General features: G+C 58.1%; 1 protein-coding gene across 2 annotated transcripts; it reads left to right on the top strand.

The window, feature by feature from the left end:
- The first annotated feature begins 3,889 nt into the window (after positions 1 to 3,889).
- Positions 3,890 to 16,117, top strand: ADGRG1 (adhesion G protein-coupled receptor G1). Of its 2 annotated transcripts, none has more exons than XM_014257168.2 (14): positions 3,890 to 4,389; positions 9,781 to 9,868; positions 10,369 to 10,794; positions 11,270 to 11,393; positions 11,474 to 11,621; positions 11,705 to 11,833; positions 12,051 to 12,167; positions 12,718 to 12,763; positions 13,103 to 13,203; positions 13,287 to 13,402; positions 13,782 to 14,056; positions 14,717 to 14,828; positions 15,047 to 15,315; positions 15,473 to 16,117. In XM_014257168.2, the coding sequence occupies exons 2-14, from the start codon at positions 9,829 to 9,831 to the stop codon at positions 15,577 to 15,579; spliced, it is 2,010 nt and encodes a 669-aa protein (XP_014112643.1). In that variant the 5' UTR covers positions 3,890 to 4,389; positions 9,781 to 9,828; the 3' UTR covers positions 15,580 to 16,117. The 2 variants fall into 2 exon arrangements, with proteins under 2 accessions (XP_014112643.1, XP_014112642.1); XM_014257167.2 differs by lacking the exon at positions 3,890 to 4,389 and adding an exon at positions 4,491 to 4,634.
- Positions 16,118 to 16,176: the final 59 nt, after the last annotated feature.

Genomic DNA, 16,176 nt, shown 5'->3' with positions numbered 1-16,176 from the left:
GTGGAAATAAACAGCCAGGGCAAATTGCAGGGATCCATCAGTTGGGAGGAGCCTGTCGATTCTGGGCCCGTAGCGCATCCGCATAAACCGGACTTCACCTGGAAATGTTCCCGGGGTTTTGCCTCTCCTGAAGCCTGAGGTTTTGGAGCTGCACTCTGCCTGTTAGAATGCAGACCAGCATCGCAGCACGGCAAATCTGCCTGTGGTGACATCAGGGTCCCCGGCGGCACCTGCGGGGTGAGCCAGGGAGGTGCCATTAGCTGGTGCTGCCCGTTTCTGGCTCGGTGGCAGGGGACCGAGCACCTCCGGACACGCTGCCCATCTCTGCCGGGTGACGTTTCCCTTTCTGGCTCATTCCCGCTTCTGGACAGCGAAGGAAGCCTCTGGCTGTTCTTTGTTCCATGCACAAAGGGCAGCCAGCGCCGCCGCGTTCCCGTCGGTGCCGCCGGCATCCCGGACAAAGGCCCGGCCCTCCGGGACTCGGTGCCCCCTCCCTGCATCCCGCCGGGCCCCGCCGTGCCCCCGGCTCACATCTCGCCGTGCGGGAATGAGCTGTGCATGGCTCACCGCTCCGGCGGTGACTTCAGCTATTCACTGAGAGGTCTGCGGCTTTGGTGAGGTGCCAAGTTCCCGACTTTCCCCCATGAGAGCCACCGTGGGAGAGCCATATCCCAGCACTTTCCGTGCCCTTTCTCCCTATCTCCAGATTTCGGAGTTTGCGGTGTGAGTCACGTTGGCTGCCGATGCCTGCATACTTCCACCTTGTTCTGGTATCCGGTGCTGTTGGAAAACAATCACGCGGTGGTTGCCTCCTGGCAGCGGGAACACAGCACCCCTGGGTGGTCCCGAGGGAGCTGAGCCTTTTGGGGACTGGTGGGACATGCTGGTTCTTGGGTAGCTGAGCCCACTGCTGGTGTCCAGGGGTCACCCTTTTGCCACCCTGCCACATCAGGAGCAGGGCTGAAGCACTCCCTGAGGCCCCTGGAGACACAGGTTGGGATGGAGCCTCCCACCCCTCCAGTGCCAGGGCCAGCTCCATCCAGTGCCTGGCAGCATGGGCAGGAGGGGCCCATGGTGCCCTCAGGCTTCAGAGCCAGCCTTGGCTTCAGGGGCAAAGCTGTGGAATTATAGCAAATGCTCCAGATTTTGGGGAAACAAGCAGCCAGGAAAGATACTAAATCCATTTGGGAAATTGAAGGTTTGGAGAAGACCTTGGCTCCATTTTGGGATTTGCCTTTGGGACTTGTCTGCTGGGGGGTTGATGAGCCTGGTTACTGCATCCCATGGGAGCATCCTCACATGGTGCTTGTGCAGGTACCCGCAGGAACCAGTTTTCCCCCAGACTTCCTTGACATCACCGGGGGTTTATTTGCAAAGCCGAGCCTAAACAAATAATCCGGGTTTGTTGCTGTGCCTACGGGTTCAGGTTTTACTACCCTGGCACCTGTTGAGTCGCTGTTATCGTTGAGGGAGAAATCCCGACGTGGGGTGGGGTCGACCCACCTCCCCACCGGATGTTTTTCCAGGAGGAAGGCAGAGGGAAGTGGAATGGCAGCAGTGGGGAACACGAGCACCCACAGCCGCTCAAAAGTAGCTGAGGTATTTCCCCAGGATCACCACCCTCCGAGATTCCCAAGGCCGTCCTGGCATTTCTCACCAGATTTGGATGAGAGATCGAGGGGCATCCCCTCCCACCAGCACCCATCTGCTTCCTCATCCTCATCCTCATCCTCATCCTCATCCTCATCCTCATTCTCATCCTCATCCTCATCCTCATCCTCATCCTCATCCTCCTCCATCCACCAGAGCTGGGCTGAGCCCTGTTTATGGTGACATTTTGCTGGGGGCACCCAGGAGGCTTTGAGGGGGTCTGGGCAACCTGGCAGAGCTGGCAGTGGGGCTGGTAGAGCTGGGCAGTGGGGCTGGCAGAGCTGGCAGTGGGGCTGGCAGAGCTGGGCAGTGGGGCTGGCAGAGCTGGGCAGTGGGGCTGGCAGAGCTGGGCAGTGGGGCTGGCAGCACCGGGCAGTGGGGCTGGCAGAGCTGGGCAGTGGGGCTGGCAGAGCTGGGCAGTGGGGCTGGCAGAGCTGGCAGTGGGGCTGGCAGAGCTGGGCAGTGGGGCTGGCAGCACCGGGCAGTGGGGCTGGCTCAGCCCTCAGCTGCAGACGGCGCCGAGGCTCCCCTGCCCACACTTGTCTCGCTTGTTTGGCAGCAGCCTGGTGCGACGTGCCCTCTCCTGCCGGAGTCTGCCCATCCCATCCCAACACGCCGCCCTGATCTGCCGGTTCCCTCCTGCCCGCCGCCAGCACCACAGCCTTGAGGAGTTTTTAGGAAGATTTAGGGCTTTTAAAGGATTTTGGAAGTATTAAGTTACTTTTGGAGCTTTTAGGGCTTTCGGGAAATTGGAGGGGTTTTGGGGCTTTTAGGAACTTTGAAAGGGTTTAGAAACTCTTAGGGCTTTTAGCAGTTTTTAGGGCTTTTAGGAACTTCAAGGATATTCAGGAACTTTCAGGGCTTTAGGGGGTTTTAGGGCATTTAGGATGTTGTTGGGTTTTCAGGACATTTTAGGGCTTTAGGAGCTTTCAGGACTTTCAGGATATTTTAGTACTTTCAGGAACTTTAAGCATATTTAGGAGCTTTAATGGATTTAGGAGCTCTTAGGACTCTTAAGAAGTTGTAGGGCTTTCATAGGAATTCCCCACTTCGAGCAATAAACCCTTATCAGGCCGAGCCCAAGGGCAAATGTCCCTTGCAAGAGACAACACAAGGATTTCCTCCCTCTTCGTGCTCAGGCAGTGTCTTTGAAGGTCTTTCGATTTACAGATAATCCCGACAACACCAGCAAGTGCAGGCGTTGACCTAAAAATAACTCCTGATAACGTCAAATGCGGACAAAAGACTCTTTGTTCCACCAACAGCAGCAAGTCCTTTCCTCGCTGGTCCGAGGGGTCTGCACCTAATTCCCCTTTCCAGGAGAGCCTAATCCCAGGTTTAGCAGCATTATTCCCGGGAGGTGGATTTATGGCGCTTCCCGAAGGAGCCGGTCGGGATGACCCGCAGTGGGAGGCTTGGATCGCCGCGATGCTCCCGCGGCTCCGGCTGCTGTGAGCGTGCGTTTCAGAGCCGGCCCAGCTCCCCGGGGCCTGGGGACGGCCGGACTTCAAAGGCGGCTCTGTTAGCCACGGTCCGGCCGCTTTAGCCACGGTCCGGCCATGTGAGCTGCTTCCCACGGGAGCCTTGTCCCGTGGCAGCCAGGGAAACCGGGGGCTTGGAGCTGGAGATTAATCCAAGCAGTGGGGTGATGCAAACGTGCGGGATGTCCTCTGCTCCGGGAATCCCAAAGCAGCCATGGCACCTGTGGTGGCACAATCCTTGCGGATCAAGGTCCATCACCTTCCCTACTGAAGCGGGAAGTTGTTTCCACCCTTCCCCCTGCAGAAAGAAAAGTCTTATTCAAGCCATTGAAAATATCTGCAAGAGCAACTATTTACCCAGGGCACTTCCCGGAGCCCTCCCCCCCGCCCTGCTCCCTCCGCTCCCCGCGTCTCGGCTTTCTCCAGCCCGGCTGTTTCCAGGGGCACACACAAAGGACTGGATGCAGGCGCTGCCTGGCAGCAGCTTTACCCACTCCAACAGCGCTGCCTCGACGTTTCCAGCCTCGGGGTGGGTGGTGAGGGCCCTGTGGTCGCATCCAGGCTCTACACCCCACATGCTAGCCCACCTGCTCCAGGGGAGCTCCGTGTATCCCTCTCCTGGGATCTGGGCTCCTTGCCCGGCTCCTTTCCTCCCTCGCACCCTGCGGGGAGCGGGACAGGGGTCACGGGGACACTCCGTCCCGGCTGCTTTCCCATTAATTGTTATTTTTTAATCCCGTTGGCAGTCAGGCGTGCAGCCTCCTGGCTCCGGCTCCTCCGGCCCCGGCCCGCCGCTGGACGCCCGCCAGCCCGCAGCTGAAGGGCGACGGGACACGGCACGCCCGGCTGTCCCCAGCCGAGGTCCCCCGGCCCATCGGGGACGGTGCCGGCCGGGAGGGGGGACGGTGCTCCCAGCCCGGTGTTCCCAGCCCGGTGCTCCCAGCCCGGTGTTCCCAGCCCGGTGTTCCCAGCCCGGTGCTCCCAGCCCGGTGCTCCCAGCCCGGTGTTCCCAGCCCGGTGCTCCCAGCTCGGTGCTCCCAGCCCGGTGCCCGCAGGCTGCGCCGGGCCGAGCCGAACCGGGCAGGTGCCGTGACCGAGGGCAGTGGCCCCACAGCCTCCGCAGCGAATTCGGAGGGTCTCGCTGGGGGGACGGGGTGGGGCCGCTGGTCCTGGATCCCGCTCTGAGCCGAGCCGGGCTGCGAGGTGCTGAGCCGTGCCGAACTGAACCGAACCGGGCAGGTGCCGTGAACCGACGTAGGTGAGTCCGCGGCTCCCGCAGAGATCGCGGGGGTCTCGGAGGGGTCGGTGCGGGCCAACAGTCCCGGTACCGCCCCGCTGAGTCACCGCCCGGGGCGGGGCGGTGCTCCCGGGGCACCGCGCTCAGCGAGCCGGGCTGCTACGGGCGGAGTGGTGCTGAGCCCAACCGTGCCGAGCCGGGCCAGTCCAGCCGGGCGGTGCCGGGCGGTGCCGGGCGGTGCCGGGCCGAGCCCGCCCCGAGTGCAGGTATGGGAGCAATGGGGAGCGGGTGAGCCGGGGACGACGGAGGATCGGGGGAGGGAGCGCGGTGTCCGCCGTGGGGGTCTCAGAGCCCGCGGTAAGGGGCGTTTTCCCGGCACCGGGAGCCGAGGGGATGCTGTGGCGTTCCGGGCGGGAGGGAGTGAATAGGGTGGGCGTCAGCCGGGGCTGGAGCAGCCCAGCGGGGCTGGGGGCACTGGGGCTCTGCGCGGACGGTGGCACCGGCAGCGTCCCGGCTTGCTCGGGCAGGGAGCAGCCTGGATGGATGGAGCGGAGGGGTCTCAATGAGGGGGTCTGAGCGGCACCCGCTCCGCTGGGTGCGGGGGCTCAGCGGTGGGTGGGCAGGGCCCGGGGACTCTGCTCGTGGCCACGGTGCCAGTTCTCTGTGAAACCAACCTTCATCTCTGCTCCACGGGACTCGCGCTCGCCTGCCCAGGAGCCAGGCTGGATTCCTGAGCCCTGGAGCCATAAAGCCCCCTGAGCTGCCCGGGACCGGCTGTTCTGCTCAGCGGCAGAGCTGAGCTCCACGAAGCTCCGGCCGCGTGTGACCATTGCTTCCCGCTTTATGGGAACCACCAGCACACCCCATTCCTTCCTCTCCTCCCTCCCGGCGGAGGGTGCAGCATCCCGTGGGATCGCCGGCATGTCTCGACAGGGTGATCTCCCTTCCCTAAAATGCCTTTTGGGGGGATTCCTTCTGCAACATCCCAGTTTGCTGCTGCCGGTCCTGGCATGTCACTGCGGGATTTGGGATGTAGGATGCTTGGGGTGGTCCCTACCCACTGTCTGTGCTGCCCCTCCAGAGGGACCAGCAAAACTCAGCGAGACCAGCTGGAGAATTGAAATGAAGTCTCCTGGAATAACCTCCTGGCAGCAAGTCCGAATGGCTGTTGTGGAGGGAAGGCAGCCAAATCTCATTTCATGGTCTGAGGGCTGCAGTAACACCCCCAACACCCCCCACCCCGTTCAAACTCCACCAGCGGGGAGCCAGGAGTGTTTCAGAGATGGGGGTGGGGGCAAATCCTTTAAGCCTGGGACCGCAGCCACAGTGGGCTTTGCCGTGTCCCTTGCTGGGCTCGCAGCTCCCATATGAATTAAGCCAAGGACTGAAAATGCTGCATACTTGGTTGCAGTCCAGCTCTTAATCCTGCGGCCTGGGGGCTGCTATTCGCAGAGTAACAGGTTTGCAAGCAACTGTGTGTTGCCTGAACGGGGATCCCTGGGATTGGCCATCCCTGCACCTTACGGTGGCACCCGTGGGTGCAGGCTCAGAGCTGTGTTTTACAGGCAGCAGGCTGGGTCGCTCCCAGCGTGCCAATGTCTGCACGGGACCAGCTGGGCACAGCCTGCCGGCGCCTGCTTTTCAGGAGAGCTTGGACTCACCAACTCCTTTCCCATCAGCTCACCCGACAGCTGGGGCTCGGCAGGAATCCGGGGGGGCCCACAGTCTCTTACCTGGCTCCTGGGGGGCTGCAGACTTTGCCTTCACTAGGCTCCAGCACCTCGCTTTCTGTGCCAAATACCCAGGAGCCTGATTTGGGGTGGTCCTGAGCTACTTTGCACTGCTCTGCACCTCCCTTCCCTGGCACTTGCAGCACACGCAGGCGATGAGGACCTTGCTCATGTGAAGGGGGATTAGACCTGGCAGTGGACAGGGTGTTTTGAAAGTAATTTGAAACCCAAGGGAGTGGTTTGGAAGGGGAATGTGCGGGAGGAGAAATGGGGTTGCTCTCAAAGAAGACTGCGTGGTGGGAGTGCATGGCAGGGACCACTGTCTGTACCCCCTGTGGCCAGAGATGTCCTTGCACTACTTTGTTACTGTGTCACACCAGCTTCAGTCCAGTGCAGGTGTACCTGGTCCTTTGCAGAGTGTGTGTGGCTGCTGCTGAAGCCACAACTCTTCGCGTGCCACCGAGCCAGGTGTCGTGTTGCCCTGGCACCGGAGGAAGTGCTGGGCTAGTTCACTGTGATGTTTCTGTTTGTGGTGTTTTTTAGGAAATGGAAATTTTAAAAAAAGTTTTGAATGTCAAGACCTAGCTCTGAGTAAATGCTGGGTCTCAGGAGCCCCAGGCACGGGCCTGTGCCAGCCTCCCCTTGGTTCTCCCCACGCCTTTGTGGGAAGGGCCGGCTGCCAGTGGCTGGCAAAGAACAGATCTGGCAGGGAGCTGTGCCGCTCCCCCGGGAATCACTGGCAGATCTGGTTTCATCCTGTTGGCAAGGCTCATCTCGAAGGCACTGGGTTTTCTGTGCAGTGCCATGGCCCGGCAAAAGCTGAAGCGCCCCGTGGTGCAGCTTGGCACTGCCGGGCTGCTGGCACAGTGCAGCTGCCTCTCGGCTCCCTGGGCATCAGCAAACGCGCCCGGTCAGCCCCGGCCGCCCACCGGTGCCGGGAATCACATGCCAATGGCATGAATAACGCCTGGCTGGCCCCTGCGGACATACACCACTGGCCAAGGACAAGGGCACTTTGTGAAGCACTCAGATATTGACAGTGGGGCATCCCTTTGCAGGGGGACCCCAGTGGGGTCCTCACATCCTTGGACAGCTCCAGACCCAGGGCACATTGTCCCGACGATGAGGAGCTGGTTGTGCAAAGCTATTTTGTATCTCTGGAGCCCGTCCTGGCTTGCCTCTCCGTGCCACAGTTTCCTCATCGTGTCGCTGAGTCTCTGCCTGAGTAACCCACTGCGGTGACGAGCTTCAGACTCATTAACATCTCGAGGAACACGGCGTCACTTTCCTAACGGACCTGGAAGGAAAACAGATAAAAGCCCCTGGATCTCCCTGTTTCCGGTGTTTGTTTGAGTCATCGGAGCATCTTCCCTTCTCCTTGGGAAAAACGTCATATCCAAAAGCCACGTGCCACCTCCGAAATCTTAAATACCTGCTGCCAAGTCACCCAGAAAGCAGTAAGGTGGTAGTAAACACAGGGCTTTTTGTTTGTTGGGGTTTTTAGTCTTTTTTTCCCCTCCATTCACCTAAGGTTTAGAGACCTCAGTACAATGCTTTGGCTTTTCTTTCCAAGACTAGTATGTTAAAGGTGATGGGAGGATAAGAACCGGTGCCTGGGAATAAGCCTCCTTCTCTGCTGGTAAGGAAGCCTGCTCCAAGCTGTGCAGCCCTGGCAGAGGGTCTGCCACCTCTTTGAACATAATCTGCTTGATTTTGAGGCCAAGCCAGGAATTTTTTCCCCACTGCTATCCGGGTACGGGAAGATGACGAGGCAGGATTCAGCCCTGACGAGAACTCAGCACATCCGGCTACCTTTGCTATGCTTATTGCCAGCATGGATGGAAGCCGAGGTTTCTCACTGCTAAACCATTTTCAGGGATTATCTCTCGCTATTGTTCGGCTCAGGAAATGGCAATCGGAGTCAGGGCGAGCGGGACCATACAGGGCTCGGAGGGGAAATACCGGCTCCCCCACCCTCTTTCCCACAGGGATTTCTGGTCCCAGTTGAGTAACGGCTGAAAGGGGCTGATCCTCTCTTCCAAGCATCCCAATAAAACCTTAAGGATGCCAGCATAATGGGGCGGGCTGAATTCTCATTAGGATTCAGCATTCCCCATCCAGAGGCGATGCTTTATTGGTGTGCCAGCTCTGTGCTGCCTCAACATGGCTGGCATTCACGTGGAGCTCCATTCCTTTCGAGTGATCCAGGTGTTTCCCATCACCAACAGCGTTTTGCCATCCCAGGTCCACGGTTTTTGGATATACATGCGTTATTCCTAAGTGTGTGGCAAGGCACTGGGATGCCAGCCTTCTCCAAATGTGTTTACTCCTGCCAAGTCACGCTTGTGCCCTACCACGCTGGGAGACCTCGTTAGTGTCACTTAGCTACAGCCACGGCAGCAGGTTAATTGACAACCTCAAGCCCCCATCTTCTGGCTATGAGTTGCTGCAAGAAACAGACAGGGAAGGATGGGGAGTGGGCTGTACACCTGTGCAGGATCTGGGCTGGCTAGAGAAACTTCCAGACAATGCCTGTGCTGGTGGGAGAAATCTGCTAATGAGTTTTTAAGCATCTGATGACCCTTGAGCATCTGGGAGAGCTCGTAAGCCTTTTTTAGGTGGTGTTGGTTGATGCCCCAGCACCTACTCACAGCAAACAAGAGGACTCGACCTCTTGTGGGTTTTGAGGGGGTGTTCGAGAGCAGTGCAGGAGTGGGGTGCAGCACTGGCAAACGGTGCTGGCTTCACTTTGGGCATTGACAAGTGCTGGGCTGGGCCAGCTGCTCCAGCAGCCCCCACCAACACTGTCCCACGCTGGGGGGGCTTCTGCTGGTTGCCAGATCTCGGCAGGGTGTGTCCCATGGTTGAAGTGACAGCGGGGTGAGGAGGAGGTGACACTCCGTGCATTCCAGCAGAGCTGGAGATGCAGTTTGTGGCCTGGGGCAGGCAGAAAGCACAGCGAGAAAGGCTGTGTGTGTGAAGGCTGTGGCTGGGTGAGCACAGGGGTGTGGCAGCACTTGGGGGTGCTCAGTGCAGGTCACAGAAGCCCTGTCCTCCTGCAAAGACAAAGAAAAGGGTGATGGTGCAGGGTCCCAGATGAAGGGATGGGCAAAGGGGCTGCACAGGATGTGGCCTAGCTGGTTGTGAGCAGCAGATTTGGGCAGCCGTGGTTGCTGTGCTGGCGTTGCCAGGATGTGCCTGGGAGAGCCTGTTTCTGCAGGCTGAAATGATGGAGTGGTTTGCAATGTGCCCAGCTCCTCAGCTAGTCTGCAGGAGCTGAAAGCATCCAAGAAAATAATTTATGGCTGGTGAATGAGGAAACTGTGGTTTTGTTCCTATTGTTTATGATAACAAGTCTGGGCATTAACTGATATGTGGAGCAGAGAGCAGAAGAGGGGACCCCTCCTGTGTGAATTCTTTGGTGGTTGGAGCCTGTGCTGGAGTGGTGGGGCAGCCTCTCCATGCTAAGAGCTCAGGGGCTTCCAGTCTCTGCCATGCTTGCAGTCCACAGCCAGCTTGGATGCCCGGTGGTCCTGGCTCCTCCTGGAGGCAGAGGCAGCAGGGAGCTGGCTGTGACACTGGCTGGTGTCCCACCTGCACAGCCTTTGCTCTACGTCCCTGCCCTCATGGCATGGGGGATACTCAAGTACTCATGTGGCCCCTTCCCTTTGTACCCTTTCAGGCTCTGCCGTCTCCTTGAAGGCCAAGACAAAGTAGAGAGCTGCCCAGGATGAAAGTCCTCTTCCTGCTCCTTCTCTCCCCTCTCCAAGGTAGACTGTCCTGCCTTGGGATGGTGAGCTGGGTTTTGGGCTGCTGGGAGTAACTGGCAGCCCCAAAACATTGCTGGGGGGCACCATGAGATGTGTGCAACCAAGGCTTCCACAGAAGTAAAACATCTCGTAGGATGATGTGCCTCTGGTGCGTCTCTTGGGCAGAATGTGTCCTTTCCAGGGAAAGGAGATGGTCTCCATCCATCCCTTCTGGGAATGGAGAGGTCCTCTTTCAGTGTCTGCTGGTGTGGGTGGTGGCATGTGGGAGAGGGTGCCCCTGAAGGACAGGAGGGGCTGTTGCCCAAGGGGCCCTGGCAGATCCTTGCAGTGTGGCTGTGACACTGGGGACGTGGCTGGTGTCACACAGCCTGTAGGACAGGGTTGGGATAACTGGGGTGGAGAAGCTGGCATGCCACGTGTGACAGCTGCTGCAGGGCAGTGTTTGCTGGGGCTGGCTGTCCCTCCAGCTGACCCGCTGTCTCTGTGCTCATACAACGCAGGGGTGGGAGCCAATGGCCGCAGGGAAGAGGATTTCCGCTTCTGCGGTGACCGAAACCAGACCCAGGAGAGCTCTGTCATCTACGAGCACAGCCCCAACACCATGTTCATCGAGAACACGGCCCAGGCACTGATAATAAAAAGGCCCTTTTTGCCGAACAGGAGCAACTTTTACTACAAGTACAGCCTGCCCCCCACCTTGGGCAGGTACCGCTTCTGCATCTACTGGTTTGAGTCCAACAGGACCCTGCAGCTGGTGTACGGGAAGCAGAGCACCCTCCTGGGTGGGGACCCATCCAGCAGCATCCCCCAGGGACAGAAGAGTCAGGAGACTGAAGGAACCAGAGCCTACATCTTCAATGTGTCCTATTTCATAAAGGGTGGGAAGAACACCTCCCTGGCTGCTAATGATGAATACCGCTTCCCTGGTAAATGCAATTTAATATTATTTGAAGGAAATTAAAGGGTTGTTTTATCCCCAGCCTGTTCCCTAGGCATTGTCAGAGCACTGGTTGTTTCCCAGTGCATGGTTTAGCCTGGTGATATGAGGATAGATGAAGGGTGATTGATAGCTTTTCTTGAAGCAGCCCAAAGACAGTCCTGGTACCCAGCATCCATAACAGTGGAGATTTTCAAAATGCTGCCTAAAATCCTGGAAAACTGAGCTCTTTGCAGTGGTTTCTCAGGGTTCATTCTCCACCATGAGGTTCCCATGGCCTCAGTGGGAGCTGAGCTCTGGGTGGCAGGCAAGCCCTGTGGGTTGGGGTCACTATCAGCTTGCCTGGCTTTTGGGGTCACCTTGAAGCCCTCTGCTTTCTGCTCCCACCAGGGCTCTGCCAGCTAGTCTGGGGCACGAGAAAGCAAATCCTGCCCATGCATTTCACGGCATTTCCTTTCCACCAGCCTCTCCAGAGAGCACGCCCGTCTGGGAGCAGGATGTGGAGGAGCAGCTCGCTGACTTAGACAACCTCATTGCCCAGCCCCTGGCGCCCGCCGCGGGAGCCACGGAGCAGCAGAGGCTCCGGCGGTGAGTTCCCAGCTCGCCCCATTCCTCTGCTGCCAACGCATGCCCACTGCATCCAGCTCACCGTGCCTCTTCCCCTGCAGCAAACTTGGGGAGCTGGAGGAGATGCTGGCCAAGGTGGAGCTTAAAGGGCAGAACCAGACCTTTGGGGAGGCCACTGTGCACGCGACTGTCCTGAGGGTCCAGCCCAGTCGGGCTCCTCAGCACCTGACCTTTGTTTCCCAGAGAGAGGTGGGTTCTGGACAGTCTGCCCTGGTGCTCTTGTCCCATCATGCTCTCCCTCAACCTCTTCCCTGATGAGTCTTTCTTTGCAGGAGAGTGGAGAGGTCCAGGGATTCACCGTGGACCTGCCAAGCAGCCTGTTCATGATGGTGAAGGAGAGGGAGGAGGTGTTGGAGCACAGGGTGCTGCTCATGGACATCAACAGGCAGACCATGTTCCAGGTAATGCCCACGTGAACAGCATGGTGGGGTGTCCCCTGGTACTGGGCTGCAGGGATGCCACCAGACCAGGGTGCTGGTGCTCTCTGGGAGAAGATGCTTAAAAGATGAGCTAAAAGCTCAACAGGTAAAGTCATGGGACCTTCTTGGGCACGCTCCTCTGCTCCAAACATGGCAGCTCTCCCTTCCCACACTGACACTGCCTTCTCTTCTCCAACAGGATGAAAACAGCAGCCACGTCCTGGGTGACAAGGTAGTCAGCATCTCCCTGGTGGACACAGTGGTGGCCAACCTCTCTGACCCAGTGGTCCTCACTTTCTTCCATGACCAGCTGCCGGTAGGTGGGGAAACAGCCTCACAGAACCTGAGCCCACCAGGAATGGAGGGCTCAGGCCCTGCCAGCTTAGGGTGTAGTCACAATCCAGCAGGTCCATGCCCATGGCCTGCCTGTGCAGGGTCTGCTGTGTCTTCTGGGGCTGTATCACAATCATGGCTTCACTGTGTGCACTGGTGATGGCATTGCCTTCCCCTCTCCAGGAGATGCCTCACAGCAGATGTGTCAAATCCAGCAGTCAGCAGGGATGGGGTACACCCTGTGTTATCAGGCCCTTGGCTCAGTCATGGCTCTGTCAGGTGCCTGATCAAAGCTAAACCCTTTGTTTGGAAAAGAGGATCTGGAAGGAGGTATCTGCTCCATCAGTTGTTAACAGAGTGGCCTCTGCCTGGAGCTCACTCCCGTCATAGGGGAAGTCTGGTTTATCCAAGTCATAGTTTGTGTCCTGAGCCCATCTTGTCTCCTGCCCTGTGTTGTCCCCTATCAGAAGTGCTGGGCAGGCAACAAACCCACAGCTGCATCCTGACCAGGGCCTGTGTTTTTGTCATTGCAGAGGAACGTAACCCCACTGTGCGTCTTCTGGCAGGAGGACACCTCTGGTGAGTGCCCCTGCCCTTGGGTGCAAGGCAAGGCCCTTTTTCCGAGGTACCACAGCCCCTCCAGCAGGGTGAAGGTTGCTCTGCACCTCCCTCTCTCTCCATAAGCCATTCCCACAGGGCTGATGCCAGTTTTTTCCCTCCATAGCTAACCTAAGAGCTTTCCCTTTCCCTAGGGATGGGTTCTTGTGCTGAGGGGGCTGTTTGAGTATGGGTGCTTGGCCTGGGACAAGGTGGGACCGCCCACTCTTGTTCCCCCTCTTTCCATGGACACCTTGCCCTGAAGATCCTTCAGCCCATGTTCCTGCTGCTCACCAGACTCTTTCCCTTTCTCTTGCACAGCCAGTTCTGGGAGCTGGGACAGCTATGGGTGTACAACTGTGACAGGGAGCAGCCAGACAGAGTGCAGGTGCAACCACCTCACCTACTTTGCTGTGCTCATGGTGGGTAGCACCTTCCCTCAGATCCCTCACAGAATTCCCAGTGGTGCTCTTCCTCACCAGCTCTCATTCCTCCTCTTCCTCAGGTATCCTCTCCAGACATCACCTCTGTGCACAGGAATTACCTGAGTATCATAACCTACGCTGGCTGCCTGATCTCAGCTTTGGCATCCATTTGCACCATTTTCTTCCTCTACTTCAGGTACAGTCTGGTGGTTCACCCCACACTCCCTGTCTGTGTCCTGCCCCTGGCCATGAAAACCTGGATGGGCAAAAGGTGCTTTAAGGTCTCCCTGGGGCCTTCTGCAGGCTGTACAACCCCAGGTCACTCAGCCTGTCTCCATAAGAAAAGTGCTTCAGCCCTCTGAGCATCTTTAATGCAGGGTCAGCTGCAGGGGGCTGGATTTGCACGTGGGATGGGTGGTCCCACCTCTGGGCTTGGTCTCTCAGTCCCTGGCACTACCAAAGAGAGTCCTTGCTCTTCTGCTGGGGCAAGTTGCCCCCTGCAGGGCTGTGGGGTGCTGTGGGCAGCAGGTGCTGGCCAGGCAGGGTGGTGAGTTCTGCTCCCTTTGATTCTCCAGAAGCAAACAGCGAGACCAGATCACGAGCATGCACATCCACATGAACCTGCTGTTTGCCATCTTCCTCCTGGATGTCACCTTCCTCATCTCCGAGCACTTGGCTGCCAGCAGCAGCGAGGTTGTCTGCAGAGTCGGGGGGTTTTTTCTGCACTTTTCACTCCTGAGCTGCCTCGCCTGGATGGGCATTGAGGGCTACAACCTCTACCGGCTTGTGATCGAAGTCTTCAACGCCTACCATGACCACTTCCTCCTCAAGCTCTTCCTGGTTGGCTGGGGTGAGCATGGGGGAGGCAGAGACACCCTGAGGGCACCATGGGGTGGAGGGGCACTCGGGGAGGATTTTCCTGCTGGATAAGATCCCTGGATGGGGATGGAGGCGTAGCTGTGGGGGAGCAGCTGTCTGTCAAGAGCCTTGGTGGAGAAGGAGACTTGAAGGCTGAGAACAGCGGCTGGTGCTAAAGCAAGGGTGGGTCATCCTGGGGGATCACCCAGCAATGGAGACCTGTGACAGCCACCACGTGGGATCTTTGAATAGTAATAGGATCCTTTTTTTCTGAAAGAAACATTCAGGACAACCCAGAGAGGTTGCAGGAACCTGGATGCAGGAAGCGCCCATGCTTCTCTGCTGTGCTCTGGGCTGGATGTCATGACTGGAAGATCTTATGGTCTTTTATGGCCTACAGCTCCACATCCCAGGGAGGTCCCCAGCTGGGGTCAGCACAGCACAGATCCCTCCCAGGCTGGGGCTTATGCCAGGTGCCCTTGTTGTGTGTTCCATCCTTGGTTTCCCTGTGGGAGGGAGGTGGGAGCTTGTGGGAGTTTGTTTCCCTGTGGGAGCTTGTGCTCTATGCGGGAAGAAAGGAGCAACAAGTCCTTCCAGAAGGTCTCAAGGCCAGGGAGTAGGGCAGCCACTTCACTCTGCTCTTTCCACCCAGGAGTCCCCTTCTCCTGTGTGATGATAATCTTCCTGGCTAGCTGGACGAACTACGGCCCCTTCTCCATTCCCATCTATGAATCCGTTGATGGCAGATCCACCAACGCCACCATGTAAGTCACAGGAGGTGGGTTACCTGCTCTCTGGTCGTAGGTAAAGTCAGCTGGCTAAACCTTCACCGTGGCCTGTGGATTTTCTGGGGTCTTGTGCCAGGGGGATCCCCCCTCCCTGGGTGCTGGGCTGGCACCACACTTCTGTGCTTCTCCCAGCCCCTCCTTGTGACCTTGTGGGAGGACACAGTGAAACCCTCTGCCCTTTCTCCTCCCTCCAGATGCTGGATCACAAACCCCCTGATCCATAACATCGTGAACCTGGGTTTCTTCAGCCTGGTGTTCCTCTTTAACTCGGTCATGCTGGGGGCCATGGTACGGGAGATCCTCCGGCAGAACAAAAAAGGTCACAAGCTCAAGCATGTCCTGGCCCTCTTCGGGCTGAGCATCCTGCTGGGCATCCCCTGGGCACTGATCTTCTTCTCCTTCACCTCTGGTGTGTTCTGCCTCGTCTCCCTCTACATCTTCACCATCATCAACTCCCTCCAAGGTGAGCCTGTAATTTTGGGCTCCTCTAAAGGGCACCAGTATTTTCACGTGGTGTTGGTGGGGTGGTGATGGTGTGCAAGAAGAGCTCTGGCAGGCTGGGTGTCTCGCTCTCAACTGCTGTTTGTGCCTCCACCCACGCTTCCTCTCCCCTCTGCCAGGTTTCCTCATCTTCCTCTGGTACTGGACCATGGTGCTGCAGGCGAGGAAGGCTCCTGACTCTCAGAGCAGCTCTGACAGTGCCAAGTTGCAGCCCAGCAGCAGCTGAGCCCTGTGGTGGCTGTGCCGTGCCAGAGCTGCCACGCCAAGGACGGCCACAAGGACCACACCATCTGCTTTGCTACTGCACTTGCCCCGTAGCGCCACGAGGAGCCCAGGGACCCACAGAGAGGCTGGCCACCCCCACCTCTGCTGGCCCCCTCCCCAATTTTCCCACCCACTCCATCCTGACTGGCTTGGCACCCTTGGGGCAGGAGGGAGGGAGGGAGGGATGCTTACTTAGGCAGTGGGGGCTGTAAAAAGTGGAAGGGGCAGGGACAGGATCCCCAGTGCCTTTGGATGTCCCTTCCCACATCCTGAGGCCAGGGATGATGGGTGGGAAAGGCCCAGTTTTCAGCCCTTGTTGGTGGTTACCATGAGGGTCCTTCCCCAGGGAAGACAGAATGATTCTGCCCCCGCCACACCCTCAGGCAGCTGAAATAATCTATTTTTGTTATTTTGTTGAATGTCTATTTTTGGGTGATGTAGGAGTTCAGTGAGCATGCCTACACACCAGACTTGTGCCCATTAAAGTTGTTCCTCTCGGAGTGTGGCTCTCTGGGGTCTCTGCTCGGTGTGTTGGTGGGCTCTCCAATGGGAACCATCT

This window comes from Pseudopodoces humilis, chromosome 14, assembly GCF_049639895.1.
Source record: "Pseudopodoces humilis isolate 2021_Gansu_Grassland_sample_001 chromosome 14, ASM4963989v1, whole genome shotgun sequence".
Classification (NCBI taxonomy): Eukaryota; Metazoa; Chordata; class Aves; order Passeriformes; family Paridae; genus Pseudopodoces; species Pseudopodoces humilis.
Note: the sequence above shows the minus strand (reverse complement) of the source record. Positions and strands in the feature narration are given on the sequence as shown.